The 24,915-nt window shown below is 38.5% G+C and overlaps 1 protein-coding gene across 2 annotated transcripts in view; it reads left to right on the top strand.

Annotated features, from left to right (window-relative positions):
• Nucleotides 1–662: 662 nt before the first annotated feature.
• The window catches only part of LOC114060898 (spermatogenesis-associated protein 7 homolog), a 38,068-nt gene continuing 13,815 nt past the window's right edge, over nt 663–24,915 (top strand). Inside the window, exons 1-10 of one of the 2 annotated variants that reach the window (XM_027890768.1) lie at nt 663–769; nt 2,076–2,168; nt 5,209–5,256; nt 16,482–16,603; nt 18,009–18,517; nt 18,610–18,670; nt 19,881–19,945; nt 20,567–20,638; nt 21,991–22,048; nt 23,286–23,369. In XM_027890768.1, coding sequence (XP_027746569.1) covers nt 718–769; nt 2,076–2,168; nt 5,209–5,256; nt 16,482–16,603; nt 18,009–18,517; nt 18,610–18,670; nt 19,881–19,945; nt 20,567–20,638; nt 21,991–22,048; nt 23,286–23,324 — 1,119 coding nt within the window. In that variant the 5' untranslated portion in view covers nt 663–717 and the 3' untranslated portion in view covers nt 23,325–23,369. Of the gene's footprint in view, nt 770–2,075; nt 2,169–5,208; nt 5,257–16,481; nt 16,604–18,008; nt 18,518–18,609; nt 18,671–19,880; nt 19,946–20,566; nt 20,639–21,990; nt 22,049–23,285; nt 23,370–24,915 lie in introns of those variants that run through there. The other variant, XM_027890767.1, reaches the window with a different exon arrangement.

The raw sequence follows: 24,915 nt of genomic DNA, 5'->3' as shown, positions 1-24,915 counted from the left end.
CGTTCTTCTGTCGTGCTGTCTTTTTCACTGCATATATTTAAATCATCTTGTCACTGCCAATCAGGGAAAGATTTGGGGCATTTACCAAAATACTATTTTCTTTCCCTTAGTGACAAGAGCCTCTAGCTGCTGTGATTTAGGGCTTTGCCATTCCTTAAACTCAGGAGGGCTGCCCCACTTTCCACCAGCTAGGAATGGTGCTGTATATCACTGAAGAGCTTGTTCCAGTTGCTTTTGCCAGCAGGCTGTTACAGAACAATTGGCAAAATTAATGAAAAAAATTTAAGTTTTAGAAGTTTTGGAGTGAACAACTACTGGTCTCAAGCACATAAAAGGTTTGAAACAGAATAATACTGATTTTAACCATTTTATTTCTGTAGTATAGTATTGACACCCATGAGTGCTTTCCCTGAATGAAATTAGACATATGGTAAATGCTCATGGCTAGAAACTGTGTGAGCTTTGGTTTTGTCTGCTTCAAGTATTGGATTCCATTGTGGTACCTGTACTATTCGTGCTCAGTTTAAGTGAGGCAAAAGGTAAATGCAGTTTGGTCATAGTATTGCACGAAGTTCTCCATTGCTTTATAGAAAACAGAATTGTTATTTCTGTTATGTCTTTACATCTCCTTACATCACGGTGTAAGCACTCTGGCTGTGCCTACGATCAAAGGGATGGTCCTGGAGCTGAAGTAACAGCACCTTTCTGCAGCTGGTCATGTTGGGATGCTCTGCTGCTCCTGGACAAGCTGTCGAAATCAAGTCTTCATGTCAGTGCCCTTCTAGCAGGCTTCGAGTTACTTGCAGGAGCACATGAGGAAATAATACTAAATGAAGCAACAAATCAAGCAGCAGCTGTTCTGTCCTGCTCTTTCTTAAAGTTCAAAAGATAACACAATAAATTAAATGCAGTCAAACTCCGTGGCAGTGAAAAACAGTTTGTAGAACTGGCTCACTTGGTAGGCAAGAGATTTAGGCAAGAGAAAGCAACACAGCAAGTATGCAGCCAAACTGAGATTAGAAGGATTGATTCCCAGACTCTCAACCCAAGGTCTCCTATTTTTTTCAAAACAGAATAAAAACTATGAAACTAAGTTATTAACTGTAATGGTACACTGGGGACATGAACAATGAAACAATAATTTACTTTTTTGGCTCAGGAAACCAAATCTGAATATGTTGGATGGGCTGATTATCTCAGTGTAAGGGTCATTCTGGGTCCATGGATGGAAAGCCAAAGGCATGTTACATTTCTGATCCCCAGTATTCTGGTGATTTTTTAATATTATGTGCTAGCAACTTTCCATCTACAAATCCTGTCTGTTTAGGAGTTGAAAAGATTTGAGAAAGAAATAATGGTTTTGTTTGGAAACAGATTGAAAGAAAATTATCTATATTAGCCACACTGCCACGTTAAAATTTAAAACATGTAAAAGTTTATCTGCTTCCTGACTTTTTTTCCCGGGTCAGACATGGAGACAAACTCTTCTGAATCTGAGAAGTCTTGCAATTTAGAGATTCAAAGGAGTGTTATGGTCAGTCTGTGTGAAACACATTTTAGTTCCATGTTCTGGTTCCTTTTTTGGCCCTAGTTAGGTCTGGTGTGACCAAGAGGTGAGACGTTATTTTGCAGTTTTTTGCAGAACTTCATAATATCCTCTAATAATACTATCTAGCATTAATAATAGTATTAATGCTCTCTACTATTATTTAATACTCTCTAGTATTAAATATTTCAAAAGGGAAATGCTTTATTATTTTTAATTTCTTACATTTATATTTTATATTTATATTTATATTTATTATATCAGATATTAAACAGTGAGATACTCTGCTGTTCTCTAGCGTTCACAAGTATCAAAGGCTCATACGTTACTTATTGTAAACCATAATTCTCAGGTATTCAAAACCGTGAAAACTGAGAATAATTTTCTTATGTTTTGAAATATAAGAATGAATATTGACTTGATTTTATTGCAAGCAGGAGAGGATAAATATTATAATATGTTTAGATCCATTATTACCCGAAACGTTCCTTACGCCACTGAGTGAATTCATTTTTTCTTCTGCTTGTAGCTTTTTCTCCTGGACCTTCCTGCAAGCTCTCCAACCAGTACATCATTCAAGACCACATGGCTGCTCATTTCAAGAAACTGATATCTGCTAAAGGTGCACCAATTCTTTAATTACCACTGTATCTTTGTAGGTAAAAGATAAAATCACAGTCAAAGATATGTTGGTTGTCCCTATTTTTGGCTGGCTTCTGAATTTCTTCCCCGTTCTTTCCTCCCTCTCGCTGTCGCTAACTCAACAGGCGTAGGAGAATTGAAAAGTGAGGCATAACATGGTATGCCTTGAGAGATATGTAGAACACTCAATTGGAACTGTAGCTTTGTCTTGGGAGAAGCAACCCCAACTGTTTATAGACATAATAAGGAGTCAAAATTACAAGTTTGTGTTAGGAAGGGAAATATTGTTTCATTTCCCCCTGTTATTTTATTCATAATTTCTCTTTAGATGTATATGACTAAAAGGAAAGGTAAAATGAGAACACTAGGACAGGTATTTATTTAATTGGAAGAAACCATTGAAGAGTAACAGTGAGGTTACATCTTTTGATGTTTAGAGTTAGTCCTAAGTAACCTAGAGGGAAGTTCGATTAAGCACATGTAGTTATGTTCTTGAGGCCTCTTCAAATACTCTCCCTCCTGCAAATAGCTGCAAATCATTAGAAACAGAATTTGGAATTTTAAAAAAAAAAATGTCCTCTGTCAGTTGTCTGGAGCTGTGTAAGCTTCCTGGTGCTTCAGGTGCAGATGAAACAACTGTACTTGTATGGTCCTAGCTGTAATTAGGTTACAGCAAGACTTCCAGCCCTTGGGCTCACAAGGCTTTCTAACCAAACAATTCACTGACCACATGCAGTGAGCCTTATAATAGCACATAGGTGTTGAGCAATAAATGAGATTGGTGCTGTGGCTTTTTTGCCAGAAGATCAATCCTTTTGTCAGTTTGCTGTGCCAAATGCATCATCTTAAAATGACCTGACTCAAATATAGCACATCTTCTTATCCTGATATCAGAACCATTCTTTGAAAGATTCATGACCTCCACCATGCTAAGGTTCATGGACATCCCACTCATACTGGGAGCTGGAGGCTGGATTGCTGCTCTGTACTTTTGTACTTAAGTGACTTTTGCTTTTGCATGGCCAATATCACAGAAACAGAGAACTCCAGGGACTACAGAATTCACATTCTAGTGCATTGCTTATAAGTATACAGAACCATCAGGACAAATTAAGAGCAGCAAAGACTGTCATATATAATTGAAATTTATTTTATTCTCAACTGATGATGTCTAAATGAGGGAGCAAAGATCAAAAAATGGAAGTAACAGATTTTTGTGGTCTTTTTGTCTATTACATGACTAAAGCTCAGAAGAAAATACACACAAAAGATATTCTTAGCAAAAAAGAGCCAGATGCTTTGTTCCAAAGCAGGTTTCAATTTTCTTTTTCTCAAATGTCAGTCCTGCTTCTCTGCAGCAGAATTCAGTCAATCCAGAAAGAGTTTCTCACAGTAAATGCTAATCAAAGTTTTCAGTGGCTAACATTTCTAATTCTTAGGTATTTCACAATCTGAACTTACACTTCTCAAAAGTCAGATTTGGAATGTGTTATAGCAGGAACCTTTAATCTGAAAACATTTATTTTATTTGCTATAGTGTTCACCATTCATATAGGTTTTCCTTGTAGAACTAATTCTTGTATACATGTCAAAAACTGCAATATTGCAAGGATTTCAAGGTTCTCTTCTGTACTTACCTGATGCTCTAAAGTGCTGATTTGCCACATGTTCTTTACATCTTTACAGGAGATTATAGAATTTCTTTCCTCTGAAAAATCTGGTCAGGGTTGTCTAAAGGCTTTCTCCAGTATCCTTCTAAATATTCTCCAATTTTTTGGAATACAGCTTCTTTTTTACAGCTTCTTTTTAAAATAGAACATATTTGGTCTCACTGTAGATGGTAGCAAGCCCTGCTACCATTGAAGCGCTTGTACAAACTCCAGTTTGATCTGACATTTGACAGAAATCACAAAAGTGAAAGATGGAAATTCAGTCAGTGTCCTTCAAATGCAACTGGAATATTGAGCTTCTAAGTGATTGATTTTCCCTCCGGAGTCAAAAACAGTATTTCCTCAGGTACTTGAGTTATATACAGGGATATGCAATCTGACACAGAGCTCCATTAACATCCTTACCATCTTCTGTATGGACACATGACTTAATGAACACTGCAGCAGTAGTGACAGGGCTTGATTCCGTGAAGCTTACTTCATTTAATCTTTTACAATGAAAACCAAATGACCAAATATTTGAAACCATTTGAACACCAAGAAAATTTGGTGTTCAAAAAACTGCCTATGTAATTGTGTATTCAAATAACTCCTTTTGATAGAAAAATGATGACAAACTGATGACCTTGAGCCTCAGGACAACTTGAATGGCCCTCTTAGAGCATCAGTTGGCAGTTTCCCCTGTCTGACAGCAGCTGTACTACTCATCCATGAAATACCAACTTTCTGGGTAGCAGTAGATGCCATTACAAAAAGCTTTCTTAAATTGTAAATTAAGAATTTAATTTAATTAAAATTAAAGTTAATAAATGCAGCTATACTGGGTCTAATTTCTATACGTAAGTAAAAACAGTCAAAAGCCACAAAATTCAGACCCAGATTTGATACTGAACCAGTAACAGCACTGCTGAGGTGCTTAGCTTTTGCTTTTCCACAGATAAAGACAAAGGGTCAAGTCCTCATCTAATGTCATTGCAACTGTACTTTTAGTTGGTGTAACTCAGCTAACTTGGCAACATTTAAAATATGCTAGCTTTTGAGACCTGACCATTGGCAAAGATAATAGAATAGGAAGAAAATGCTATACATCAATAAGGAAACAATAGGATTTGGTGGTCTGTATATATATACTATTTATAATGCTAATATTATGCAGTGTGGTATTATATTCCCACATGGAATTCAACACCTTAGGGTGATCGGTTTCATCTCTACCCATTTTGATATAATTACTTGTTATGCTTGAGAATTGAGAAGCAATTCTCAAATCTTCGTTCGCGAAGCCTAGCCATGATGATGACTTGTTATGCTAGTGTTTCATTGGACTGAACCTACTTTTTGTTAATACAGCTGCTGTTGATTCATCTGCACCAAAGAGTTTGCATACCAGTGTTAAACGTGAGTAGCTTTTTTTTGTTTTGTTTTGAAAATAAGTCTGGCTCCACTTGTTTGGTTTGGAAATACTTGTCATCTTTTATGACGGTGTTCTGAAAAGGCATGTATGTGCCAAAAATTACTTTAGTTTTCCAATCTAGATTCAGACTGCTGGCCCTTTGAATTCCTTGATATTCCACACTGTATTTTTCATTTCCTTAACTGCTTCGTGTATCGCTAGGCTGTCAGGCATACTACCGCTCAAACAGGTTTGGAGGAATAAATGGTAAGGTTTTGGTAAGAAAACATTGCACTGCACCTTAACGCCACCTCTTGGCTGGAGCTTGGATGTGTAGGCAAAGTCTCTCCTGCCCTGCGTTTTTTGAAAGGAAGAAAGACTTATTAAAAGGAACCCATTCATCTCTTTCCCTGGAAATATAACATTCACTTGGAATGCGTTTAGTTTCCTTCGTTCACCAGGCTGTGAGGCATATGCTACTTATCTGTTTGATAGTTGCGTGCAAGGCAGTGCACTCTGCTGCACAGAAACTCCCATTTTAAAATGAAATTTTAAAAGCTGGAAAAATGAAAGCTTCTGTTTTTCGACAGTGCACACATAGTGGGAACCATGTGTCAGAGACCTGCAGTAGGCTATTGCTCTGAGCAGGGTGTAATGTACTTGGAAACAATGACAGCTCGAAGGCAATGGTGAGATGCAGTTGCTCCAGCAAAATACAAACAAGTCAAGAAGGCAAACGTAACCCTTGCCCGCAAAGAGATCTTCATGAGATCTTCATTAGACAAGAGCAAGAGAACAAGTTCAAGATCATAACACATTACAATCAAAACTCCCCTTACCTTTGTCTTTTAACTCCCCATGCTCAATCGTGTTTTTCTTTTTTCAGTGCTCTTTTATACAATTATTTCAAAATTAGTATTTGTATTAATCATTTTCTTAAAACAATGCTCTAGTAACAGAAAGAAAGGCCGTGGGAAGTTTTCTAAGAACATTAATTTGACAGAGAGATGATCCTGACACAAATGTGCATGAGGAGTAGAATCTCACCTCCTTGAAAATATCTGGAGGACATGGAATTTGCTCAGCTGAGTTAGCCACAATAACAAGTTCCTAGACGATATATCAGAGGGAAACATTATCTGTGTTTCTCAAAATGCTTTCTTAGGAAGGTATTTATCTTACAGAACTAAGCAGGACTTAGTGTTTTGTGCAGTTTCTGTTAATTTAAAAGCCCACACTGAGTACAAGGTACCTGGAGGTCATAGAAGCCATAACAGTCAGTTAGAAAGTGAGAGTCACTTTCTAACTCTCAGTCAGACAAAGTGAGGACCCAATACAATTTTTGTTAGTAGCCCACCAGGGAAATGCAAACCACCTTTGTCATTTAATATTTATCTTCACTAAAATGTTCTGTGTATGATCTAAGTCTTTTTGCTGACAGGTTAGCTCCAGAAATGTCTGTCTTGGAAAAAGAAGTTTTATCCCTTGAAGAATAAAACTCAAAATTTAAAAGTCACAATGAAAATATGCTTTAGAACTTATGTCTTCTGAAGCGTTAAGTAGGGCAGTAGCACAATGGAGGCACAATTGCTGCTGTTGGGGTTGGTTGTGCAAATTCATTTGAGCAGTATAAAATGACTTTATGCCTACAAAAATAGGCCTCTGTTTATCATTTGCATAATCAAATATCATTTGCATAAACAAAATAAATTAAGGCTTTTTGCCAGCCTACTAGAATAATGGGAGGACACAACTAATTTTCTGCCTAGTAGAAGATCACAGCATTTTCTTCTTTTCATGCACAACTTTCTCCCACAACCATCTCCCACTATTGCTATTGCTAGTTACTAAATGTGGTGTGCTTTAAAAGCCTTGACATTTATCAGAACTGTGACAGATACACATTTTGATGCCATATATTTTGTTACCTCTTCTCAATCCATACACTTAGATAGGTGTAACCCTGTTTTCCAAATGTGTGATCTGTATTGGATTTTTCCAAATGTGTGATCTGTGTTGGATACCACACGTTTCAGTGGTAGGCTAAAAAGAAAATTCAGGTCACTCGGTAGTGATGGAGACATACAAAGCCCTATAAAATTAAGGAGAAAAACTCAAACAGCTACAAAGATTAGTTCTGAAAAGGCAGAAGAAAATACAGTGTGCAGTGCTTTGTTTAATTTTAAGAATAAATGTAGTGCAGATAAAACACCATAAATAATTTGCTTTCATTTCCTATAAATAAAGTGCACCATTTCACAAGTATCTGTAGTGTTGCACTGCAGGTTAAGATTTGTATAGAGAAAGTGCAGATTAGACGGAGATGTTTCAAGGTCAGGAATATGGGTGATATAGTTCACCATCCTAAGTGTTCTTGCGGAGATAAAATTTAAGCAGAGACGCTTTAAGAGTCATGAGAACAGCATGATTTATGAAACTACTCTGAAAACAAGGATTCCTTGGCCATCCCAAGTGTCTGCCTAGGAGGATGTTTACATTTCTTAGTCTCAGCAGAAGCCACATTTCCTAGAAAGAGCATCTAATGAGTCTGGAAAGAGCATAAGGTATGCTGCTGAACATGCCAGTAACTAGGTTTCAGAAGAGTGTCTCAGCAATCAAAAAGGAATGGAAATGTGAAACATCTGGGGGGAAAAAATGTTATGAGTATTGTTTCTATTTGAACAAAGGAGAAAAGTCAAAGTAACTTTGTTTAAATTCAGGTACATTATTTATACAGCATTGAGTCTGAGATTTAAAATTACTTTGGCATCCAGGAGTTCTCCAAATACCTCAGTCATTAGGGATTAATAATTAACAAGTATTATTGAGCAGTTGAATTACATTTTTGGGCCTTGGAAGCATAAGTCCCTTCTAACCATTATTTCCATGGCACTACGATGCTCTGCCCCAGATTCACAGAGCCCGAGTTTGAGTCAGATCTCCTGAGGCTGATCAGCTCAGTAAGGAGGGCAGAAACCTTGGCTGATGTGTGTAGGAAGCTGTCCCAGACAATCTGGCAGAAAACTAGGAGAAAAGACTCGTGAAACTACTAACAGTGGCAAGATGAGCTATTCAGACCACTGTATATTTTACACATTTCCCTTGCACTTTTAGGAGTGCAGGGTATACATTTACCCAAAAGGAATTAGAAGTGATGTTATACATGAGTACATGAGGCCATGTGAGTGTTTCTCGTTCACCTTTTGTGGAGTGTTGATCATATAATTGCTTCATGTGCTGTGACTCATCTTTATAAATATGAAACCCAGACATACAAACAAGTGTGTGCAGAAACACATGCTTTAGTAATTGGAAAAAGGAATAGTAGCTTTCTTTAAGAGGAATTTTATTTTTCTGTGTACCAGCAGAGTACTTAATTAGTTAGATATGGCACAAAGTGGACTTCTTATAACCTGTGTTTTTCTCTTTTTAATTCTCTGCATGAGACAGACATCAGTCAAAATAATAATTTCCTTTCAGATTTTAGCCAGTTTAAAATTAAGTTGCATTGTGATTTTCAAGACCATAACACCTGTGAAAAAGAACAAGCTGTTTCTCCAAACAGTTCAAAGACACACAAAATTGCAGCATTTTTTCTACAGTTTCTGTGAATAATCTATACAGTCAATTATATAAACATAATTTTATCCTTATAAATGTAGAACCTTACTTGTCACGAATCTTGGGCAATTAAATGCATCATTTAGCAATCAATGAAAATTAATGTGTTTATGTAGGCCAACATCAATTTCCCATCATTGCAGGTTTATGAAGCATTAGCGAGCTGGTTTTTAATAATAAGTTTTGCAGTCTGTAAAAAATAAATGCTTATATCACCGTTAAAAGGGAGCTGCAATGAAGGGAATATCGAATGTATGGCTACACCGTGTCATTCAGCTATCAATGGTTAAACCACTGATCTAGTTCATAAATTCTTCTTCTCACACCTCAGATCCTAAGCTGTGAGGGCAGCTTTGTTTGGGATCTGAGTTCCTGCATAGTAGCCAGTTCACATTTCAAGATCATCTTCAGGGAGTATCTGTTCAAAATGATGCACCAGCTAGAACAGAGCAGATGCTTGCCTTCGTCCTCTTTTACAGGGAGGAAACTAAGACACCAGAGATTAATTAACATACCTGTTATCACACTGGAACCTGTTGTAAAGCTTGGAATTAAATGATAGTTTTCCAAGTCCTACAAGCAGTGTTTTAATCACCAAACCAAACCATCCTTTCCATCTATTTCAGAATCAGTGTTGTTGAAAGGAGTATTTGTAAAAAGGGAGGAAAAGGGTAATGGGAGCTATTGGAGGATGCAGAGAAAAGGAGTCTTGTCATAACCATTGTGCACTGACTATTTTAACTTTGCATTCTGTTGCCAAAGGAAAAGAAGCATGCATCAGCAATCAGTCAGTACTTTAAACAGGGATAAAATATCTTGACACTTCTTTTGTACACCAGCTTCTAGAATTCCTTACTTATACTCACTGAACGCTTAAGAAAAGCAGGCTACCTCCCCTACATAAGTAAAATAATTGTCAAATCTTATCTTTGCTCAAATAGAAGAAGAAAGAGTGTTCTCTCCTTATTTTGATGTGGTCTACAAAGAATTGTGTCAAGTGCTGTCAGCACCATTGACAACCATGAATTTGTTAGAAGGGCAGAACCAGTCAGAGCAGATGTAGGTTATGGCCAAAGGCTCCAGGCTGTTCAAAAATGCTGGAATGGGTGGTCGGTTATGGAGAACTGATTACATCTTGTTTTCCTCCTGGGGAAATTCCTGTTAGTGTCAGCATGAGCACTCAGAGTTTCAAAATGTGCAGAATTTGGTATGTGTTTAGAAAACAACATGGCAAAGAACAACAGGCAGTGTCACTTAGCAATGTTTTCTGACTTTATTTGGTGTTTCAGAGACTTTTCTTCCTCTTTAAAATTGTTGTTGTATTACACTCGCTTCATAGCATTGCAGCATTTATATATTGATGAAAACAAATAATGCTGAACCAGAGCTTGGGGCTTAAAAAACATCATGTGCTGCAGTTTAGTGTGCCAGTGTTGGCTTTCCATAAGGACAGCTAGCATGGCAAAGAGCATCTGAAAAAAAATCTGAGGACTTGAGCCTCACTTACCACTGCTGAAACGATGGTCGTTTGCTCTGAAATAAGCAGTCCCACCACCAGATAAACTATTACCACTGCAGACTGCAGAATGAGGCCCACAGATGTGAGCATCATGAGTAACTGTCTTTGCATCCCTTTGTATTGCACCTGCCAAAAAATCTGAAATTGTATCAGTTAACAATAACAGCAAAAATTGATAAGAAATGAAATTTCAGAATTCATAGGTGATCTCTGATGACTGACATGTATTTATGAGTTTCATAGACACAGAAAGAGTAAACTGCTGTGGTTTATATAGCCTGTTTTTTCCCTATTGCTGTTTTAGAGAGTTGAAGGGAAGGGCTCAGAACTATGTCCAAACCTCATTTAATTACATTACACTTTTCATAAGTGTTCCAAATGCTAACTTACCTTACCAAGAGGAACAAATGTCTCTCCTTTAGGATGCATTTATACTCTTAATTTCTGTTCTGTCTTTAGGTGCTCATAAGCTGGAATAAAGCTACTTTTTAACCATCCTTTTGCAGAACTAAATACATTCAACTCCTTATGTCTGACTCTATGAAGAATGTTTTCCAGAGTTCATCATTCTAATGAATCCTCTCTGCATCCTTCCCTATTTGTAAATACTTCCTGAGTAGTAAGGTTTTAGAGCAGGATATAGACAGCAACCATCCACGGCAAAGGAAACAGCAGTAAAGGCTCCCTGTACTTACACTTGAGATTCCCATTCTCGATAGGCAATGATACTACACTAGTTTTGTCTCCACTGCCACTGTAGGAAAAGACAGGCAGCTGTATATCTAGAAAAAGGTATGGATGTCTTTCAGCAACACTGATTCCCGCATAAGATTTGCCTCCTGTAAGCAAGAGCCTGCATTTTCACAACTGAGATGTTCCGTTATCCCTGCCGAAATGTATATGCTTCCCTACATCTACATCATTAAGTGATGCATATCACTTTGTCACAGTAAACCACCACTTTATTATTCATGAGTTCCCCAACTGTAGTTGTTCAAGCTTTATGGGAAATGATTATGTTTTCTTTCAGATAACTGAAAGAAATAATTTAATATTATAATATCAAAAATTATTCTTGCATTAGAAACACCTGCCTTACTGCTAATTAGATTTCCAGATTTGCCAGTTAGCCATTTTGTAAACAAGTGTCATTTTCTAGTGTTCTAATTTCTCAGTCAAAATGCCAGGCAGAACAAAGCCAGGGAGTTTACAAAAGTTTTTTGAACCAACACCTTTATCTCATTCAACCACAGTCAAAATCTCTCTCTTTTTCTTATCAAGTTAGCGTGATCTTGCTTTTAACCTTTTTGAATGGTGTTTCTCACATTATTTACCTCAAATGAGTCTCCTAACAGCCTTTCAGTTGTTATGGACTGATATCAGTCTGGAGTTCACCGCTTTTGATCTTCTATTTTCCCCACAGTCCTTCAAAAGTTTCTTGTTGTTTCAAAAGTCACCAGGAGTTAAACATCAGCCAACTTTTAAAACTCTTGGTAGGAATCAAACTAGAACTCCCACTCTGAGCCAAAAATGAAGGCGAGAGCCAAGGTGTGGATTCTATTTCTAACTATAATCACTGAGTTTTGTAACATCTGGTAAACAACTTTGGGGAAGCCTGTTCCAGCTTTATATCCCATGTTCATACTTGGGCCATAATGTTCTTCTTAGACCTGAAAATAGCCTTCTGTTTTAGGAGGCAGCTCTGGAAGCAGACTAAGGTGTTTGCTGATTGTTCTTTCTACTTAAAATAAAGAAAAGTAGAACTGAAAGGCACTAGGAGAAAGAAACAAAACAAAACAAAACCCACACAAAAAATAGTGTTTGTTTTTGTTTTGGGTCAGCCAATATGATCTGCTAAACTGCTTCTGCATCGAGTAAGTTTGTGTTCACTCATTTTGTACACGGGACTTCGACACAGCAGCACAGGGGAGACAAGATGTTTAATCAGATGTCAACCAACCAGAACTGCCAGGACAACAGAGTGAGGGCTATTGTATCTGGTCTTCCTGTGTTTTATAGGGGCCAGATTACAACTAAATCCCTTTTATTTTCTGTACTTTTGTCACATTGACAAGCATCAGATACCAGTACAAGTGAAATTGTACTACAGCACTGATAAATTAATTCCTGCCACGATAGACAGGACGATAAATTAACAAATAAATGAGTTTAACAGAGAGGCTCTTGAACACATTTGCCTACATAACTGCTGCACTGGCCACACCACGAGATTCTATTCCCTGGGAAGCATCAGAAAGGTAGTCAGGAGATGCTGACTGCTGCAGGAATAAAAGTAATCATGTCTTGAGGGGATTCAATTGACACTCTGAATCATTATATACTTTTATAAGGCCAAACCTTGCCACTTCCCCCACTCCCCAAGTAATTATTACCAGCTATGGTTTAAACTGTAAACTGCAGGCAGTTTTAAACACTTCAGCTAAGACATGAGATTAAAATGCAAGGGAGGGCTAATTTTTCCTTTTCTAAAAGAAAAAGAAAAAAGCTCAAACAGCTATCATGCCAAGTTTGCATTTTATTTTCTATTTTGTCCCTTGGTCATTGCTCATTGTTATTAAAAAGCATTTGGACAATGACAGAATGGGCAGGTGATTCTTTTCTCCTTGTGTAGCTCTTGACAATGAACAGTCCATGTGGCTGGGCCAGGCTGCTCTCTGTGGTGTGGTCACAGCTGCCTGTCAAACAGAACTGCAAGGAGGAGGTGTGAGAGCCATGAATGTGGCCTGAAAATTCAGGAATGACTTCTACTCTTAGCCCCTTCACTCCTGCATGGGGAGCTTGCCGGGTGACTCTGGAGCAAGGTCACGTTAGGGAAAGAATTGCAGGAGGGGAAAGGCTTGGAGAGGAAGCAGCCTGGAGCACTACATGCAGTGGGTGCTGGGAGCAGCTGAGAGTCAGCAGCCCTGGAATCATGAGAATGGGTATAGGAATAGGTACAATTTCAGAAGAATTTGTAACAGAAAGTTAGGAACTTGGTTTTCTCTTGGAAGGCTTTCTGTCTAAGTGGTAACTCTTTCTCAAAGGCAGTTTCAATGCTTTCCCCACCTCACACAGCAAGAGAAGTTCTCAGCCTCTCTCTGATTATGAGAGAAGAGAGATAGTCCTAACAGACATGCATACAGGTCTTGGGAAGGCAGGGGAGAAACAGAGAGGATAAAAGAGACCCTTAGGGGATGGGAACTTACCTTTTGCCCCTGAAGGCCCAATGTGTCGTGCCACACCATAAAAAAGTGGTCCTTGCATCTGAAATAAACCTTTTTTTTTAATCCCTTCAATGCCTTGGCATGCATGGGAAGAATACCTCACTATGTTTTATCTTACAAGCGGCATAGTGAAAAACATGAATGAGAAAAATGAGTAGTGGGAAAAGAGAAACTGGAGAGAGCAGGTAGAAGGTGGTGAGATAAATAAATCCCTTAGGAGACATGTTAGCAAACTAGGATGTGCTGCAAGACCCTTCAAGCAGTCTCACCTGGCTGTGGCACAGCAAAACCCAACAGTCAGTGAAACCAGCCAACTATCAGGTAAGGGGAAGGAGGGTTGCTATGAGACATTCTGCCCAGGAGCTTTTGCTAACTACTCAAAACAGGAAACTATAATGGAGTGGAATAGTACTTATTTGAATAGGCTTACTGCCATGTGGCATGTTTATAACCCATATTTATAGTAAAAATATCAGTGAAATACTAGACAAAGGCTGTTTAAAACCTGTAGCTCTTTGACCTGGAACATTTTATTTTCTTGTCCTTGGCAAGGCTTGCTGAAGGCTCTGCCATGCCTTGGATAGACTGTTGTTGTCCTGCCTCACCTGTGCACAGACAGAAGGGCGCAAGAGGCATGGATGTCACTTTTCCTCAGGGCTTCTCAAGTCTTTGGCATTGTCATGAATGAAGCCTGGTATCCTGACTGGTGGCACTGTTGCACAGACACCACATCAAGCTGTCTTGTATGTTATTTTTCATATGACTGCAAAACGCAACGTCTTTAATCAGAATGGGGGAGTACTTTGATTGGGCACCACGCAAACCTAAATAAATGGGGAAGGTATTAATCTCTGTATGAACACGATTGAGCAAGTACATTTTGTTATTTGTTCCAGTGAGTTGTATAATCCTGCTTCCCAGTCATCCAAATAGGATTTAGCATTGTCAACATGTTTTTCTTAATAGGATGATGCTATGAACTCATGTCTATGCAAGACTGGAAAGCCAGATTACATGCCTCGGGAGACTACATACTGGTTTTAGCTGTTAGTGAAATATGTTTTTTTCAGTGAATAGGACACAGACTTGAGGCCACCTTAGAGGGGGAATTATCAAGAGGTGTGCCCCATGCAAGACCCCTCACAGACTTCGGTGGATCCAACCATTTAGTGCAGCATATATATGTATTGGTTTCTTTAAAAAAAAAAGTTTCAGCTGTTTCTTTTCCAAAAGAAATAGTATTTTAAGACTATCAAAAACTCTGTAACCTTTCTGTTAATTCAGAAATGTGCAATACTAAATACAGCTTAATGCATCTTCCCCTTCAAAAAAACCCCCCATCATTAGTAAATGCTGTTTTGCCAGGTTTCAAGCATTATTCTGTGACATTACTAGTGTGATGCCCTGCAAGTACACAACTTCAGAGGAGGAGTTGTTGCTTCTTTTTAGCAAAAATTTTGCAGCACATTGTAAGTTCTAGTCTGTTGTCCCAATAGCAGTGTAAGGGTACCCTGGGCTAATCATGAACCAGTCATGCATTTTGTCAGGAATAAGTCAGTATTAATCAAAGTACCCTCACACTACCAGAAGTCACATTTTAACAGCCATCCTGAAGACTTTCCAGCCCTCTAGAATTACATGTTTGAGGAGTCTCTGCAGCTGCACCCACAGGGGAAGGAGCAGAGCACATTTCTCTGCTGGCCTGTCTGGCATTATTGACACGTGCTACCACGTGTCAGAGCTCCATAGGGCAAGGAAATTATGACAGAGTTGTATTTTCAACTCAAAAGAGCCATGTGCAGCTGGCAGGATCTCAGTGGACCCCACTTTATTGGTATTTTGTGTATGAGTCCTTAGTTTCAGATAGATCGGGGGGGGCTATTATTTTTTAAACACCATCTACAAAGAGAAATGTGTCGTTGCATCAGAATTCATGTCCTTTTTCTCAGAGCTGTGTATGGAAGGAACGTGGCAGGTAAAAGAGTTGAAAATTTTGATCATGCATTGTTCCTGCTTGCATTGCTAAAAGTAAGGTTCTGACAAAAGTTGGCAAATTGTGAAAGGCTTTGCATCACGCAGGAATATGCCCCTGTGGATTTTTGTGGTCTTGAGTAACTCATTTCCCCTTCTTATCTCCATGTTTTTTTATTATTGTTTTAAAATACTTCATATATAATATATTCCATGTTAAATTATATCATATCCCGTATAGCAAAAATGCTTAAAGAATAAATGTTCTTATTTCTGCTCTCAGGAAGATCAGAAGAACAGAGAATCATGAATGGGTTGGATTGGAGGAGAGCTTAAAGATCATCCAGTTCCAACCCCCCTGTTGAGGGCAGGGACACCTTCCACTAGACCAAGTTGGTGAAAGCCGTGTCCACCTTGGCCTTGAACACTTTGGGAATGGGTCACCCACCACTTCTTTTGTCCAAGTCCCAAAAGATTAAGCCTGTCCTGTTTTTTTAGTGTGTGAGGGGCCAGCAAAAGTGTCAGCCTACTCTTCTCAGCCCGAGTTTAACCAATACAGAAAGCAGACTTTCTTGATGTTGCTGTCTGCACAGAACACAGTGGCAGGCTGACTTTGGTCACCCACCTCCTTGCATGTAGACTTGAATTCTCACTGCCTCAGCTCTGACTGCCTCAGCTCTTCTGTTCTACCTGCCTCACCTTCTCCCTAGGATAAGGGAAAGAATGTGAAAGGGGTGGAAACAAAACTTTGCTATGCTCTTTTACCCCTCCAGTAGCTCATTACTTACTCTGTGAGTGATGTAATGGAGTGAAAAGAAGAATGAAGAGTGATACTCTGGGACTTGATCATTGATTAAACTGGAAAGGGTTGTTTTTTTCATATTTGCATGTACAGACAAGGATCAGCAGAAAAGAGACAGGCTAATTCAAACTCTTGAAAAATATGAGAAGGATCTTGTGCACGGTCTTCCTGCCACACCATTCAACTCCAGAAGTGTTTCTCCAAGCCAGCAGAAGGTATGTGATATTCTGACAGGTAGTGCTGAGTCACATGAACAAGACCATTTTCCCCTTAGTCAGCTGTACTCTGTGATGCTGGGGAGTGCCTGTAACACAGGTCTCACGCAGGTTTATTCAGTGTGGCTTTTTATTAGTCTAGTGAAGCAGAGATAATATTTGACTCTCAGTCTTGCCAAGTGGCAGATGTCCTCCCATGGCACTGCTGCAATCCCTTCATGGCCTACAATGACAGATACTCATGTTATGACTACGTGTACATGACTAAAATGTATCCCTGCTCTGATATGTGCACATGGCACTCACAAGCCCAGAGTATTACATGGGAGCCCAGAAAAAAAACCCATTGAGTGAATTTACTGAAATGATTTGCTGTTTTGTATGACAACATTCTTATGAGGATGATTTCTCTACATAATATTTTCAAGAGAGTGAAACCTCAGTGATTTTTTTTATTCCTACTTAATGCAATGCAATAATTTTACATTGTTTTACAGTATCCTCTGAATTTCAGAATGTTATTTGCTTGTGAAAGCAAGACCCTGAAGAGTTACATAGAATTATTCCTAATGCTATGCATTCTACCAACCTCATACTAGTGAGAGTAGACCTGTTCTTCACGAAATTCCATCTATGGACCTCACCTTACTAGACAAATTCTTGGCAAATGTTTTATTCTGCCATAGTCCAGAATCTCTATGGGACAAAAGTTCCTCAGAAGACTATATTTGGATTGGTTTACCACTAAATTACAAATGATACTGTTTATAAACACGGTCATCCAATTCAAACGTGCATTATTTTGATTTGTAATATCTTGCTCCCAGTGAGATAAATAGCAAAATGGTAGGCCACAATTTCACCTAAGGTATTTTGTGAGGAAAACAGTGGCTCTGTTTGACTTCAAACTCATGAGATGGAGCCATGCTCACACATGCACAGGCATACACAGAGAGAGAATAGAAGAGGCCACTGAAGAAGGACCATGAGACTGACATTGAATGTCATGAATGGTATTCATGAGTCATGAATTCCATAGATAAGAACACACAATGTGCAAGGAAGAAAAAAGTCTCCTGTTCTCCCTCTGTGAGCCCTGGCAAGCAAAATGGGATTTCTGTAATTTCACAAGACTATTTATCATTAGAAACCTCAACCTTGTAAAGAGAAGGAAAGGAAAAGAAACTAGGAAGGGGACTGGTTAACTAGCTCAAGCACAGTGGCAGGTTTGCTTTACTCCTAACTGCAGTTCCCAAAACAGAGTAATTCAATTAGACCACTTTAAACCAATTGACTTAGTAAACAGTTTCTTAAAATTCGTCCTGTGTGAATGAATTTGTAGGAGGCACTGTCTTCAGTGACTTCTTTTGTTATTTTTCTATCAGTTTTGTTCTTTAACTTACAGATGAGGAGGCCACTGTTGGAAAATGGTCACCCATATTTGACATCTGGTCGGAACAACTCTTCTGGAACAAAGAGAGAGCAGCCCCCCTCTATATCATTTCAGAAGTTCACTTCCAGGCCTCTGATGCCAGCTCCTGCAGCAAGAAAGTCCATCCCAAATAGTGCTCCGTGTGCTTTGTCTCAGACTCCTGTTCATGGCTCCGGTACAGACAGATTGTCTGCTTCACTGCGTCTGCCATCTCACGAGCATTTGGGCAGTCGCAACACGAAGAAGGTGTTTCAAAACTCTGTTCATAAAACATATTCTGGGGACCTCCTTGACAAACATTCAGTTTACTTTACAGAAAAGAAGCAGTGTTTTAACCCTCGGATCCTAAAGACGTCGCATCAGTCTTTTCTCGTAAAGTACAGGTATTATAATCCTCCTTCCAGAAGAAGGAGCTCCTCCCCTAGCAGACCATCATTTAAATCATCAGATATCAATAACCAAAAGAAAAGCGAGTTGCACAGGTACTTATATCAGTGCTAAAAGTTAAGTAATTTTGCTTTCAAACACCTCATTTGAATCATAATTGTTTCTCGCCACGCTTTTAATCTTTCAGATTTATAGAAGATTCCCACATGAGACCACATTCTGTTCACTTCTCTCAGCAGCCAGTTGAGGTTAGTGTACTCAGTGTGTTACAAAGAAAAAAGAGTGAAACATAATATTCATACAAAAAATTATCCTGGTTGTATGGAGATGAAATGGATAATGGATTCATTGGCTTTGGGGAGTATATGTTAAGAGCAAAACCAAAAAATTGATCTTATGAGAAATGACTAAGATTGCAATTGAGAAACTCAGAATGCAGAGCTAGATAGGGTCAAGAGACACTGTGAATAAAATAGGAACAGTTAAAGTAACTGTTCTCTCTGAGAAACACAAATGAGGCTTTATGTGGTATGAAAAACACTGAATCCCAGCACAAATCTCTTCTGAAAGCAGATCTCTTCCCTTCTTGACTGACCTCTTACTTTTTGGTTGGTTTACAGCCTTTCAGTCCACACAAATAATAACTTGAGCCCATAAATGTCCAGACAAAGTGCTGTTCTCTCAGTCTATGATCACTACTGTAGTATTTGTACAAGATTTTGTCTGGAAGCTGTACTCCATTAGTCATCTGGATTTTTGAGATGAATGGTGGATTGATTTCATGAATTTTAGTGCTTTTAAAAACAAGGTCTGATTAGCAGTAACTAAAACAATAGCTGAAGATAGAGAAGTTTTTTATGATTCCTTGGCCCGCAAACACCTTTACAGAATCCATGCTGGATTTCTACACAGCTCAGCCAAGGCTCCACAGGCATGATTTGTGATAGCCCTATGCTAGATATCACTATTTGATTCCTTCCTCCAACCACCAAAACCTTCATTTAACAATATTATCAAGAGAAACTCCTATTCTCATTTGATGAGCCACAGCAAAAGATAATTTTGATATCTATCTGATTTTCTAAGTCTTCTTTCAAAGATGCAAATGTATTTTGCATGTCCTTCTAAAGAAAAAGTACGAAGTCCGCAAAGATTTTCAGTTTTGTCAGAATTTCTTATTTCCTTCATAGAATTTGTATCATTTCTCTCAGACCGTACAAGCTTGTTTCCATTTCTGCTCACATGAATGAACCTAGTAATAATAATAATACTTGTTCATTATTTATGTGATTGACTCTCAAGATGTTTATTTCACATGAGTTGGCATGTGATGATGTGATTTTGATATGTTGTGAAATCAGATCATTTCCCCTGGTACTCTGAATGGAAGTACATGATGTTAATACAAAGATAATGAAACAAATTATCTGCTCTTATCTCCTTTACTTTTTGTAACAGAACCATGAATTGTGGATTCAAAATTCTGAAATGCCACTTTTTCCAGAATTACAACTTGAAGAAAAGTAAGTTAAATATTTGTTTGTCACTTTTAACTGTTTCTACATTTCATATCAAAATCTTAAAGTAGGAGTTTGGTGGAAAATTGAAAACAAGGCACAAGAGCCAATTACCCATGGCTGTATGCAGTGGGTAGAGGGACTGTACTGGGAATGTGGGATTCAGCTACTTCCTTGGGAACTGTGGGATCAGAAAGTAGGAAGATCTTTTCTTAGTCATGCCACTCCTCTTACTGTAGGCAAAATAAATATGCTAAGAACAATTAATAAGAAAACAATATTAATAGTAATTTATCTTCTGATATCTACACTTTGTTCATTGGAACTATTTTAACTGATTATTCACAAAAGGCATAAGTATTCTTGTTTAATGAAATTAATGGATTAAAGTAACTGGGAGTTGACCAACAGAGGTGTCAAAATTTGTCATTCTAAAACTTGTAAACCGGAATAGTAAAAAAATGCAGACTAGTTAACAGATTCATCACTTTTGGATAGGTTGCAAAACTCTTTGTTTGAGCTAGTTTAATTACTCTAAAACTTCTTCTTCTTCGGATGGTATTGTAAACCATACTTGCATTGAGTGTATGTTAAAGAAAGATGGTGACAACTTCTGTGTTTGTACAGAGAAGAAGAGTATCTTCGCTTTCTCCAAGATCTCACTAATGATATTTTGATTGGAAGTTGTTACCACAGAGAGTAAGTGCTTTGCCTTTCATATTTATTCCTCTGAGTAACAAAATTTTGACCAATTATTCAATCAGTGTAAAGAACTGGTGGTTTTAATGAGAAAAAAATGTAACTTTTGTATCAGTTTAATTTGATGAATATTTTTGTGACTGTACCTTATGGGAGTCATAAGTTAAACTGAGTAGCTGAACAAAAAATATTTCCAGCCAGCCTCACATTTCCCAGTGAATTCCACTAGAAATATGGAAGCATTATATTCTCTTCCCCTGTTTTAAAGCCCATTCCCTTGTACAGCATGGTAATGGACATTATTGTTACAACAGTCTCATCTCAGTTCCCAGTCAAACCTGAGCTATCAAGCCATAGTGAACAATTCCTCCCTAGCAAAGTGCATTGTATCCAGATTCTGTGTTTAGAGTTTTTCCTCCCTCCTATAAAAGCAAAATAAATAAATCCAATAATTGCTTTCTTTACTATGTATATCCTACCAAGTTAATGATCCGTACATAAAGGCTAGAGTGAAACACACCCTGTGCTGCTGGTGTTTTAATGCTGCATCCTTTTCTGGTTTCATGTTGTGTACATTCAAATAGTAATCTATCACATTTCTAATATTTAGAGAGCTGGGATAAACCACAGGTCTGTTTATAGGCCTGCTGAAAGCAACAACACTGTGTGATCCTTTCCTATGCAATTTCCTGACCTGCCTCTTAAATGGGAAAAACTCTTCCTTTGATAGAGGATTTAACCTCAATGTTTAAGATTTTGGTCTTCGTCACCTGCAGTGTTTTGATGTTAAAGAGGTGCTAACATCATGCAATCAATCCAGCTGGGTCTTACAACAAGTCATTTCCCTTTTAATCTAGAGGATTTGAGTTAAAATCCCTATGCCCCTTTAAAAAAATAATAATTTAATGGCCATTGACCCCAGCAACCCAGTACCCCCAGCAGTTTGACCCAGCTAACATGATGGGACAGTACTTGACAATAGCAAGAGAGACTTAGGCCCCACCAAAATACAGAGAACTGTTACCTTGTGAGGGAGAGCACCAGTGCTCTTACACCTTTATTAAATGTGGAAGAAGAAATTGGAATTATATACATGAAAGTGTGTCCCTAGCATAGTTCCTTCCAAACTTCATGCACTTGGAATGGGAATATCCCAACAACCTTAAAATCCTTAATATTTTAGCTTCTTACAGGTGCAGTAGGGATAAGGAGGGGATGGAGCAAAAGTGAAAGATCACATTTTAAGCATTCTGAAAGACAGGCTGTGTAGTTATTTTTCATTTTAAAAGTCTATGGCCTTTGAACAGTTGGATTTTTTTGCACTGATGTTCCTTTTTTCTTTTTTTTTTAAGGGTATTAGAAGATGTATTTCAAATTCATATTAAAAGTAAGAGGCATAACCTTGATGAGGTGAGCAAAAAATGTCTAGTATTAAATCTTCTGTCACCTCCAGTAGAAATGTTGTATATCAGTGCTGATCAACAATTTATGGCAGATCGACTAGTACACAATTTAATAAAAGGCAAGAAGAAACTCCCTCTACAAAAGCATCAGTAAAGGTGTTTTCCATGGAGCACTGGTAAAGAGAGATTTTTTTCTGTACATTTTTGTTTATTACTCTAATAAGGTTTCTAAAATACAGATAATTTAGTTAGCATGCAGAATGGCTTTCATTACACAAAACCTGTTCATAAAGAATGCTGGTTGCTGCTCTTTTTTGCTGTGACTGACATTTTTTGGCGTATGAGAGGCTTTTAGGCTGTGACTAGATCCAGTAAGAAGACCTTGTGTTTTAATAGCTTGCGTTTAGGAGTTTGGTCACCACTTAATACTCTAAGTCAAATATTAAGTCTCCCCATGTGGTGCCTGCTGAGAGCTATACACCTCAAAATACTTATCTGAACATCTACCATGCTGAGAGGGAAGAGGCCTGTGGAGGGGCAATAGGAAATGCCGGGCACAAATATACAGCCACAGTCTGTCTCTCTCCTCTGCAAGTCTGGCAGCTTATCTAGAATGAGTGAAAGCACCTTTGCCTGTTTTAATCCAGGGTTTAGAGCTCTCTCCTGAGAGCAGGGCTTATAACTGCTCTTTGAAAAATTGTAAGGAACACACTGTTTTCCTTTTAAAAGTGATTCACAGAGACGGTGGCATTAGTAGTGTTGACATTATCTTTGCTGTTAACCCAGATTGGTTGAAGCATGGGCCCGTGAAATGGGGTAGGCAGCTTCCAGTGCCTTCCCCCAACTGAGGAAACCAAAATCCAACACCCCTTCTGAGCAGATGACTCAGCTGGGCTTTTGGACTAATTCCTCTAGGTTAGATAGTAGGAGTAAAGTGGGAGACACTGGCACTGCAAACTGAGGTTGCAGCACTCATTTAAAAGGCACTAGATTTTCCTCCTTCCCAATAGCTGGTAATATGAATTCCTTCTTCTTTAAAGTCTCTGTATTAAAGGAAAGAAAATGAAATAAAAACACATTCTTAAGGGCCTGCAGCAGAACTGTGAGCTCCACAGAGAGTGTGAGAGTTCAGTCACAGCCTTACACTTGCATTGCCTGCCAGCTGCTTGTTGAGGGGTCCCTGCCCGGTGCACAGGGCTTGGGTCATGGAGCTCTTTATCCAATGCTTCTCTTATGTCCCATAGGGAGTGAGACTGCTAATTCCAGCCTTGAGAGGGATTTGATGCTCCAGTCCTCCTCTAGATCTGACTTTAAAGACCCCTATACAAGAAGGCATATTGAGTGTGATGACCCAAAGGATTCATGGTCAAGAACTTGGACATACACTCCAAAGTTTGTATAACTTGAGCAGATTTGGATGGGAACCCTTCTGAGGAACTGGCACAGTGTGGCTTTTAAATGAGCTACCTTTGCCTATTCGTCCCTGCAAATTTGGAAGCATTTAGTATTATATTTTCTTCAACACCAGGCACGTGGGAGTAACACGCATGATTTGCACATTGAATAAATAACAATCAGAGGAATTATAAAATAATTAGAATGCAGAATGTTATTTTGTCTTTCAAAGTGCTACAATTAGGGGAGAGATGGTGTTTTGGTAACTGTTTAGTTGCTGGACTGAATGACAGTCAGTAGGCGAAAAAGGAATGACCTGAGCTGAAATTAGTGACTTTTAAGTTGATTTGCGGGAAAAAAAATCAGCAGCTGCACCTCAGTTTGAGAGGATATGTAGTTTACATCTGACTAGAGGATGATGAGCATATTTGTAAGGTCAATGGTTGCCTTAGAGATAGAGCTGAGAAACCTTTAATAGAAAACTGAAGGTACATGGTTCTTTCCAGAAGGATGAGCTTGCAAACAGTAGCAGATTTCTACTGTGTCCTACTGCAACCTGTTTGATATCTAGGAATGCACTGTTCTGAACCTGAGTAGAGCTTAAGCCTGGTGTATAAAAATACTGACTGAAGACTTTAAAGAAACTCAGAAAAGAGGAGTAATAATTGATTTAAAGATTTTTGCATGTTTAGCCACGCAATGATTAAAGGAAAGAGAATCAAACTGCCTCTCTATATTAGAAGAACACAGCACACAGGAGAAAGAATTGTTCTTTGAAAACATTAAATGAGAAGTGTAAGCTTAACTTACACCAGGAGAAGCTTGTGAGCAGTGACATTTATTAGAACAGGCACAGTTCCCACAAGAGAAGTAGTGGAAGCTGAATTGCTTTCAGGCTTTTAAAAGTGAATTGGCCAGTGGATGGAAATGAATTCCACAGTGAGTGGACTTTTGTCCTACAAAAATATATTTTTCCCTTCCAATTTGTTGTCTTCAAACCAAACTCCTTTTATTTACTATCACTGTTTTCTGGACCAGACAGACAAAACAACAAGATGAAAACATCTGTCAAGGTCTTTTCAGTGTCTTTTTTTACCCATCCTGGATGCCTGCCAACTTGTTATTTGGGTACTTCCTTCTCTGGACTCTGCTCTTCTGTGTGCTTACTATCCAAAACCAACACACCCCTCTCCAAGTTCCTGCTGGCATTTGCTCCAGCACAGTGTCTGAGATCTGTTCCCTAAAACAACCTCCACTTTGGTCTACTGCCAGTTTGTGCATCATGATGGTGCTTAAACCTATCCAAATGCATGGCTTGACCCACCGTCCGTGTTTGGCTGCAACTCACAGCCAAGCAATCCTCACCACTTACCAGGGGATTCATGGCTTTAGTACCTGCAGCCTCTTCTCCAGCTTTGAGAAAGAGAGTAGCACCATTGCTCTTCCAGGGAAAAGGTTACACACTCAATGGGATATTGC

The sequence above is a fragment of the Empidonax traillii genome, unplaced genomic scaffold, assembly GCF_003031625.1.
Source record: "Empidonax traillii isolate 1590-97213 ecotype Southwest subspecies unplaced genomic scaffold, ASM303162v1 scaffold296:size1881848, whole genome shotgun sequence".
Classification (NCBI taxonomy): domain Eukaryota; kingdom Metazoa; phylum Chordata; class Aves; order Passeriformes; family Tyrannidae; genus Empidonax; species Empidonax traillii.
Note: the sequence above shows the minus strand (reverse complement) of the source record. Positions and strands in the feature narration are given on the sequence as shown.